Raw genomic sequence first — 10,058 nt, 5'->3', positions numbered from 1 at the left:
ACTTCGGGCAACATAGAAACTTACATCTCGGTCTCTCCTATCTCCACTACTGATACCTTTGAGAGCTGCAGTCAGTCTGGCCCTAACAAGACGTATTCAGCAGAGATTTAAGAGCGAATGTCAGATCAGGAGAGAAGAGTCTGATAAGTGGAGAAAGAGGCATTTTTCTCTTCCATATTACAGAACTGCTCAGCTGCTAAATACGACTTCTGTCCAGATCTTCCGATATCAACTTTTTTTGTGAACCATTAAAGAAATCGTATTCCTGCTATCAAAGACGGAACGATAAGACGCAGAAAATGACGACAAAGCTGGACCTGGTGTAAGAAAGCTTCCTCTTTAATAGTCTATAGCATCAGCCATACATAGTAATAGAAGTCATATAAATAATCGGACAAGCTCGCCGCTCCTCTCTGGCGCCGCCAGGCAGTGAAGACGTGAGGCGCACTATGACCTCAGACCAAAACAGAACCGGCTTCACCAAAACGTCCATAGCATTAGGTAAGTGATCTCAATGCTTATCCAGAAAAGGCGGCCATATTGTGTGGGGGAGGGGTCAGTACAGAATACGGCGGTTTCCTATTGTACACAACAGGCTTCTCTGCTAGAGATACACAAGAATACACGTAGAAAAATTCCATAGCAGAAAACACGTCAGACCTTGTACAATATGGCTGCTCAAAAGTTATAGGCATGGCGTAAAATTTTTTGCTTCTGATCTGGGGCTGAGTCTACCCGCTTCAGTCTACAAGATCTAGGGGATGGGATGCCGAAAGCAAAAAGAATTTCATTCCTATGAACGGTTCCTGAAGATTTGTATCCGCGAGAGAGAGAAAGTTACACTTTATACAAACGCAAATTTATAATTTTAGCTTTTTTTTTGCATTTTTTTTTCTTGCATGTCTTATCAATGCAAAAGCGAGGTGCGCAGAAATATCCCGTATTAAAAAAATAATAGTAATAATAATCGAGGCCGCGCCCCGGGGGTCAGCGCGGGGGGGGGGGGACCACGGTAAAGAGAAAAAATATATATATTTTTTTCTTTATTTTTTTATTTATTTCCCTATATAATTCCAGTTAAAGGAAGCAAAGCTCAGACTTCCTAAAAAAAAAAAAAAGAAATTGGGATAACAATTCAAAATTAACCCTTAAGTCTAGCACACGGCGGCCGCCATCTTGGTTCAAATATAGATTTTATAATTTATATTTAAAAAAAAAATTCAGGAAAGACGGAAATATCGTCCGGTCTTTACTATGAGATAGAAGGATACTAAATGGTGTCCGCCAGATGAACACTACAAGTACCAGCGAGCCCCCTGATTGTAACGTAACCCAAAATATCTGAGAATATTTCCATTCCCGGGTCACACTAAGGTCAGATTGATGGATTTTGTACAATTTAGTCTAAACCTCCTGTCAATTCACTGAATACTATACATAGAACATGGCGGCCTGCATCGTGTGGCGACCGTCTCGCCGCTGCTCAGTAGTGGACACTCGTAAATGATGACCTGTCGCTTTAAGAAATGATATTTATATCTGTAGGATGGCGTGGCGTACGGACATACGTGTGCGATCCACATACATACAGGAGAATGTGTCAGTAAGTTACATCCACACCTAGGAGACAGGTACAGCATAGAACAAACAGCTTCAGCCTCCGATAAGGATCAGTGGGGGGCTGCGGTTTACAGTGAGCAGACGGACGCGAAGGATGGGGCCGCGTCTAACGGTCGGGTCTCTGCACGCAGAACACTTTCGCCTTGTGATCCCCGGAGGCGGTGACCACGATGGAAGCGTCTCTGAAAGAGAGGACACGGAGATACAAAGTTACCAATGTGGCGGAATGTGGAATGTCACAGACAAGGGAAGCCGATGCGTCATGGATCCGATCCTCCAATGACTGACGGGGGTTTATTATTTGGGGACAAATACTCACTTGTTAAGTGCAAAGTCCAGGATCTCAGCGGAGTGGCCGCAATATTCACTGATCATCTTTCCTGATCGCGAGTCCCATAGCCTGACGGCGCCATCCAAGCTGCAGGTATAGACCACGGGCGAGTTATCCTCCCACAGGAGCTGTACGATGCCGGACTGTAGGAAGGGGGTCAAACGTTACACGCATGTCACATATATATAGCGCTGCAGTTCTCCTATGCACCACAGGGGGCTCCCTCAAGCCCCTCATAATCCAATATACCCCCCCCCCTCCCCCGTACAACGCTATGACTTACTTCATGCTGACACCGATGCCGCAGGGTCTGCGCTGAAATGTCATAAATCGCCAAAGTCCCATCCAGGTAACCGACGGCGGCCAAAGGCAGACTGCAAAGAGAGAGGACGCTCAATGTGCGACTATAGAAGAGGACGTCAACGGGTCAAGAATAATACAGGTTAAAGTGGAGTTGTATATACTCGCAGATTCACTTTAACCAGCGAGCAGGACATAGAGAGAGGGGACGGATATTATTCCCCTATCCTAGTCCCAGACCCCAGGGGAGGGGGCACCATGGACTTTAGGTCACCACATCACCCTCCAATTATCAACCAGAAGCCATACTGCAGCCCCCAAGTCATTGGGCTACGTCACTAAGGGGTTAAAATACACATAAGGCCCCGGAGTTATAGGCCAGGAAAATGGATTTTAGCCATAAATTTCCGGAAGGTTTTTGCAATTTTAATGCGACTTTCACAGGGTTGAGTAAAGTAGAGCGACCGCCTAATAGGCGCCCCAAATTCTCTCACTTACGCAGAGCAGAATCCCACGGACTCCACTGAATTGGTTTCGGCTTCACCTTCTTCCCGTTTAGAGGCTTTGGATACATTACTTTCTGTCCGGAAGACTCCGACAACCTACAGAGAAGGAATAATAGAGACAATTCATACAATGTGTCATACACATGTCACATGGGAGCCGAGGGGTCAGGCCAAGACTGATATATATGTATATATGGTGGTACACAACCCACTTCTGCCTCTTAGCTGTTATACACTATCCCTGCTCCATATCCCCCTCCAGGTCAGTCTCCTTCCCCCTCTGGCAGATATAACCATAGTCTATATTAAGGTTCTCCAGTCTGAAGGCAAACGCTTATTATATAATATTATATCAAAATGAGCTGCAGGACGTCCTCACCTTCCCTGTCGCGGTGTTCACCATTTTGGTGTCACAATCTACAGAACCGGTTAGAATCAGGCTGCCGTCAGCGTTAGAGGACACACAAGTTAAAGGTCCTGAATGGGCGTCACTACCTGGAACGTAGAGGAAGACAAATGGGATCCGTCATCAAAGGGTTACAATAAGATACAGTCAGTGCAGAAAGAAGTAACAATAACAAAGAAATATGCAAGAGGCTGGGAGTCTGCAGGACCCCGGACCATAAAAGGTCCTCTTTAAATTACAATTCCCAGAGTGCCCACTAGGAGTGCTGTTGTACATAGTAAAATCCCCTTCACCTTTCAGGACATGCAGCGTGCTCCCCTGCTTCAGGTCCCATATCCGAACACTTCCATCTTCATAGCCAACGACAGCTTTCTTACCTGAGCAAGAATAAAAGAGGAATTAAAAGGACAAAAAACCCAACCCAGTAAGTATAATGATATATTATATAGTAGAGGCTGATAGACCCACCATCTGGTAAAAACTGCCCACAAGTAGCCGGACAGTTCGGTCCTTGGAAAGTTTTACATTCTCCACTGGGAATTTTCCACATCCAGGAGTTGCCATCAGCTGTACCACAAAGTAACACGTGGGCACAAGGATGCCACTGCAACCACTGCAAGGAACGGGGCGACATCCGTGTTATATCACTGGAACAAGTACCAAATACACAGGAATATAACTACTAGAATACTGCCCCCTGTGGACATGATCTTCTTACCTCTAGGTCAGCCACTTCAAATGACCAGACCTCCTGCGCATCCTCCACCCTCCACACCTTGATGAGACCGCTCATGTCTCCTGTAGCCACCATCGTGGAGTCATGACTGAATACCGCACAGGTGACGGAGTCCTTGTGACCTGGTGAGGACAGATCAGGATACTTGTCATTGGCTGCAGGGATTCCCTATAATGAAGTCTATGGACACAGGTTGGATTTTGGCAGTTTTGCCATAAAAGAACCGGGATCTGAGCTCGGACCTCTATGTCAGCCATGACACTCACCTGAGCACTCAAACAGCGTCTCTCCGTCACTTATCCTCCATATACAGGCCTTGTCGTCCTCTCCCCCCGTCACAGCGAGATTGCCCTCCTTGGGGTCCAGGCTGACACAGAAGACAGAAGCTGGCAAGAACAGAAGAGCAGGGACATGACATCTTTCTGCTGTATGAACAGCGGCCAATGCAACGTGTCAGTGCAGGTAAAACGTAAGAAACGCTGCCAATGGACATGGTTTGCTTATCCCACCTCCATGACACCAGGATCCCGCACCTACCTGTGTGCTTGGAGTACGTCAGCTCGCTGTCATCGTGAGGCTCGGCTCCTTCCTCTACGCCCTCATCTTCAGTCTCCCATTCCTCATCTCCCATTTCTCCGTCTTCTGGTTCATCCGCAAAATCCACGTCCTCCATGTCACTGGCCAGGTCATCTGAGGAGCACACATCAAGATTAGCAGAAGACAAGGCTCAGTCTCAAGAGGTTGTCAGTGGAGAGAACCAAACAGGAAGCTGGGGAAAAAAATCTGCTTCAAATTCCTACATGTGAACACCGCCTTACACTTCTCCCTTCTGGCCCTGGCTCAAAATACTGCAGTAAAATCTGCAACTAAAAAAGCAGCTCAATGTGTGGCCTCATCCTTAAAGAGGATCTTCCTCGTCCTCTGGCACCAGCGGTATTACATAGTTTTAAAAGGCTGACACTGCGCTGATCTCACCAAATATATTCACCATTCAATATACGGTTTCCAGCGGTATATAATATCGTCAGCGCCAGAGGATGTGCAGGGTCCTCTTTAAAAGGGTTTTCTGGCGTCTACAGAATTTTTGATACTGAAGATGTATCCAGCCAACTGATCCGGGTGCCAGAAATGACGGCTGTGGACAAGTTCAGCTTCTACCCTAGTAACAGAGACACGGCTGCAGCACCACAGTGCCAGCACTATGCACTGGACAGAGCTGTAGTACCCCAGTGCCACCACTATACCATGCCCAGGGCTGCAGTAACCCCGATATCACCACTATACAGTGCCCAGGGCTGCAATATGTCGGCGTCACCACTATACAGTGCCCAGGGCTGCAATATGTCGGCGTCACCACTATACAGTGCCCAGGGCTGCGGTAACCCCGGTATCACCACTATACAGTGGAGAGGGCTGCAGTAACCCCGATATCACCACTATACAGTGCCCAGGGCTGCAATATGTCGGCGTCACCACTATACAGTGCCCAGGGCTGCAGTAACCCCAGTATCACCACTATACAGTGGACAGGGCTGCAGTAACCCCAGTATCACCACTATACAGTGGACAGGGCTGCAGTAACCCCGGTATCACCACTATACAGTGGAGAGGGCTGCAGTAACCCCGGTATCACCACTATACAGTGGACAGGGCTGCAGTAACCCCGATATCACCACTATACAGTGGACAGGGCTGCAGTAACCCCAGTATCACCACTATACAGTGGACAGGGCTGCAGTAACCCCAGTATCACCACTATACAGTGGACAGGGCTGCAGTAACCCCAGTATCACCACTATACAGTGGACAGGGCTGCAGTAACCCCGGTATCACCACTATACAGTGGAGAGGGCTGCAGTAACCCCGATATCACCACTATACAGTGGACAGGGCTGCAGTAACCCCGGTATCACCACTATACAGTGGAGAGGGCTGCAGTAACCCCGGTATCACCACTATACAGTGGACAGGGCTGCAGTAACCCCAGTATCACCACTATACAGTGGAGAGGGCTGCAGTAACCCCGATATCACCACTATACAGTGCCCAGGGCTGCAATATGTCGGCGTCACCACTATACAGTGCCCAGGGCTGCAGTAACCCCAGTATCACCACTATACAGTGGACAGGGCTGCAGTAACCCCAGTATCACCACTATACAGTGGACAGGGCTGCAGTAACCCCGATATCACCACTATACAGTGCCCAGGGCTGCAATATGTCGGCGTCACCACTATACAGTGCCCAGGGCTGCAGTAACCCCAGTATCACCACTATACAGTGGACAGGGCTGCAGTAACCCCGATATCACCACTATACAGTGGAGAGGGCTGCAGTAACCCCGATATCACCACTATACAGTGCACAGGGCTGCAGTAACCCCAGTATCACCACTATACAGTGGACAGGGCTGCAGTAACCCCGATATCACCACTATACAGTGCCCAGGGCTGCAATATGTCGGCGTCACCACTATACAGTGCCCAGGGCTGCAGTAACCCCAGTATCACCACTATACAGTGGACAGGGCTGCAGTAACCCCAGTATCACCACTATACAGTGGACAGGGCTGCAGTAACCCCGGTATCACCACTATACAGTGGAGAGGGCTGCAGTAACCCCGGTATCACCACTATACAGTGGACAGGGCTGCAGTAACCCCAGTATCACCACTATACAGTGGACAGGGCTGCAGTAACCCCAGTATCACCACTATACAGTGGACAGGGCTGCAGTAACCCCGGTATCACCACTATACAGTGGAGAGGGCTGCAGTAACCCCGGTATCACCACTATACAGTGGACAGGGCTGCAGTAACCCCAGTATCACCACTATACAGTGGAGAGGGCTGCAGTAACCCCGATATCACCACTATACAGTGCCCAGGGCTGCAGTAACCCCGGTATCACCACTATACAGTGCCCAGGGCTGCAATATGTCGGCGTCACCACTATACAGTGCCCAGGGCTGCAGTAACCCCGATATCACCACTATACAGTGGAGAGGGCTGCAGTAACCCCGGTATCACCACTATACAGTGCCCAGGGCTGCAGTAACCCCAGTATCACCACTATACAGTGCCCAGGGCTGCAGTAACCCCGGTATCACCACTATACAGTGCCCAGGGCTGCAGTAACCCCAGTATCACCACTATACAGTGCCCAGGGCTGCAGTAACCCCAGTATCACCACTATACAGTGCCCAGGGCTGCAATATGTCGGCGTCACCACTATACAGTGCCCAGGGCTGCAGTAACCCCGATATCACCACTATACAGTGGAGAGGGCTGCAGTAACCCCGGTATCACCACTATACAGTGCCCAGGGCTGCAGTAACCCCAGTATCACCACTATACAGTGCCCAGGGCTGCAGTAACCCCGGTATCACCACTATACAGTGGACAGAGCTGCAGTAACCCCAGTATCACCACTATACAGTGCACAGGGCACCAGTATGTTGGCGTCACCACTATACAGTGCACAGGGCGGCAGTATGCCAGTGCCACCACTATAAAGTGGACGTTCTGCACAATCACTTGAATAGGAGCAGCGCCCTCCAGCCCAATCCACAGCAGCAGCTTTCAGTGCCCGGAGACAGTCAGGTCAGCTCATCGGTGCAGGGCCTGTTGTCAGATCCCCATCAATGAGATACTGACACTGGGGATCGGTTATTGACGTCAATAATGCTGCTGGGATCAGAAAACCCTTCACAAGGCTGGAATCACACATGCAGAATTTTTGAGCCAAAGCCAGAGATGGATTGAAAAAGAATAGGACATGTATAGGAAAGACTCATCGCTTCTCCAGGTCTCCAGATCTACTTCAGACTCAAAAAACTGCGTCATATTACATGTGTGATTACAGCCTAATGAAGGAGCCAATAACTCTGTGCACGGCTACGAGAAGGTCGGCCCTAGCCCTAGTATGCCGGCCAACCCCACCAGTATACAGGAGGGGCCCCCTGACCATATACCTGGGTCTGGGTCTCCTTCATTCAGCTCCAGCACTTCAATGATCTCTTCATCCTCATGAAACTCCACGGCCGCTGCTGCGGCTCCTTCTTCTGGCTCTGGACTGGCTGAGCCCGACCCTCCTCCATCACCGCCAGCGGCTCCTTCCATCGCTTTACGAACACCGGGACACAGGGCTGCAGCGGCTGCTAAAGAGACGACAAGTCACAGGAGAAAAGAGAAGACCAGAGACTGCGGCCCCATAGACTGACACAGAGCGACGCAACCTCTGCAGAGTCTGACAAACAGCTGGAGAAGGCAATGAAAATCAATCTGATGGATAAATTCACACGGTGCAGATTTACTGCAGAAATTCTGTGGCTGACAGCCGCTTCCATGGGTGCGAAAAGTTCTGCAGCAAGTGCAAGGATTCCTGTAACTTCTGGATAAATTAATGGGATGAAGCAGAAACTTCTGCAACAAATCTGTTACATTTCCCCTGCACTGATACATTGTATCCCTCCAACCTCCTGACTGGTCATAGGACTGCGGTACGTTCACATTTTAGCCGCTCTGTCCGTTGTTCTGGTCTGTCAGAGGATCAGAACAATGGAGAAACAGACCCCAAATTCTGCATTTCATTCATTGCAATGTAGAATCTGAAATTACAAAAATCAGCAAACAAAAAATAAGTGCCCTTCCTTATTTATAGGTGGATTCCAGCAGGGTACCCCAGTATGGCGAAAGGGAACAGAGAATAGCTCATGGTAGGAGGATTACCACAGCCGATTCTGCAAGTCAAATCCCACCGTAAAATCCACCACGTGAACTTCTACACGACTTCTGCCCCCTGATGTGACCATGTAAAGCTCCAATCACTGACAGCAGAGATCTAGAGATACCTGACAGTCCCAAACAGCGAAAATGTCATACAATGCATCACACGTATGACCATGCCGCTCGCCATGTGACAGATTTGGGGACTTTGTGTGACATTTGACGCTCCTCTTCCGCTAACTCTTCTACAACGTCTTGCAAATCAGTATTTTGTCCCAAAATATGGTGCAAATAGAAACCATAAGGCAAAGAGATCACGTGACACTAGAGGTCTGGACATCACACGGCCTCACCATAGACCCCTCAGCCCTGGAGGACTCCAAATATCACCCAGGACACATGGGAACTGCCTGCTGATTAACCCTCTCACCCCCGCATGCCTCAGGTTGCAGTGCGGGCACCAGGGGGAGCTACTAGAAGTCAATCTAGGATGGAGGAGATAAAGGCACTTACAGAGAAGTTTCTGAGAGTGCTGAGCCCGGGGCGGCGGAGCTGGAGCCCCCTCTGGTTCTCTCCGGCCTGCAGCTGCTCTGACACACGTGGGCGCTCCTCCTTCCCTGCACACGCCGCAGCCTAACCTGAACACTCAGCTGAGACGCGGGCGGGACTAGCGGCAGCCAATAGCGTCAGAGAATGTCAGACGCCCACCAATCAGAAGAGCCTCACTTTCCATCAAGTCAGAGTGACAGCGTAGTTCGGGCACATAAACAAGGTGCAGTACGCATGCTCGCCGCGGTGCTCACTGGGAGTTGTAGTTTCACTTTAGCATTCTTGGGGTTTGGGGGCGGAAAAGTGTCGTAAAGTTATAATTGAAAGGACAAGAAAACAGGAAGAGTGAGAATAGTGTCCAATGTGAGAGAACAGTGCTGTAAGGAAAAGGGAAGGAAGGAAAGGTCATCTACACATCCGCCATATCAGTGTCATCTACAGATCCCCATAACAGTGTCATTTACAGATCCCCCATAACAGTGTCATCTACAGATCCCCCATAACAGTGTCATCTACAGATCCCCCCCATAGCAGTGTCATCTACAGATCCCCCATAACAGTGTCATCTACAGATCCCCCATAACAGTGTCATCTACAGATCCCCCATAACAGTCATGTACAGATCCTCCATAACAGTGTCATCTACAGATCCCCCATAACAGTGTCATCTACAGATCCCCCCCCATAACAGTGTCATCTACAGATCCCCCCATAACAGTGTCATCTACAGATCCCCCATAACAGTGTCATCTACAGATCCCCCATAACAGTGTCATCTACAGATCCCCCATAACAGTCATGTACAGATCCTCCATAACAGTGTCATCTACAGATCCCCCATAACAGTGTCATCTACAGATCCCCCCCCATAACAGTGTCATCT

The 10,058-nt window shown here is 49.3% G+C and overlaps 1 protein-coding gene across 2 annotated transcripts; it reads right to left on the bottom strand.

Moving 5' to 3' along the window:
• Positions 1-321: 321 nt before the first annotated feature.
• On the bottom strand, positions 322-9,259 carry LOC142216658 (angio-associated migratory cell protein-like). 2 transcript variants are annotated; one of them, XM_075284653.1, is made up of 12 exons: positions 9,140-9,259; positions 7,873-8,058; positions 4,437-4,589; positions 4,166-4,285; positions 3,882-4,021; positions 3,632-3,776; positions 3,457-3,540; positions 3,137-3,252; positions 2,750-2,853; positions 2,235-2,325; positions 1,940-2,094; positions 322-1,802 (listed from the first exon to the last, which is right to left on the bottom strand). In XM_075284653.1, the coding sequence occupies exons 2-12, from the start codon at positions 8,018-8,020 to the stop codon at positions 1,727-1,729; spliced, it is 1,332 nt and encodes a 443-aa protein (XP_075140754.1). In that variant the 5' UTR covers positions 8,021-8,058; positions 9,140-9,259; the 3' UTR covers positions 322-1,726. The 2 variants fall into 2 exon arrangements, with proteins under 2 accessions (XP_075140754.1, XP_075140755.1); XM_075284654.1 differs by having other exon boundaries at positions 7,873-8,055.
• Positions 9,260-10,058: the final 799 nt, after the last annotated feature.

This window comes from Leptodactylus fuscus, chromosome 8, assembly GCF_031893055.1.
Source record: "Leptodactylus fuscus isolate aLepFus1 chromosome 8, aLepFus1.hap2, whole genome shotgun sequence".
NCBI classification, from domain to species: domain Eukaryota; kingdom Metazoa; phylum Chordata; class Amphibia; order Anura; family Leptodactylidae; genus Leptodactylus; species Leptodactylus fuscus.
Note: the sequence above shows the minus strand (reverse complement) of the source record. Positions and strands in the feature narration are given on the sequence as shown.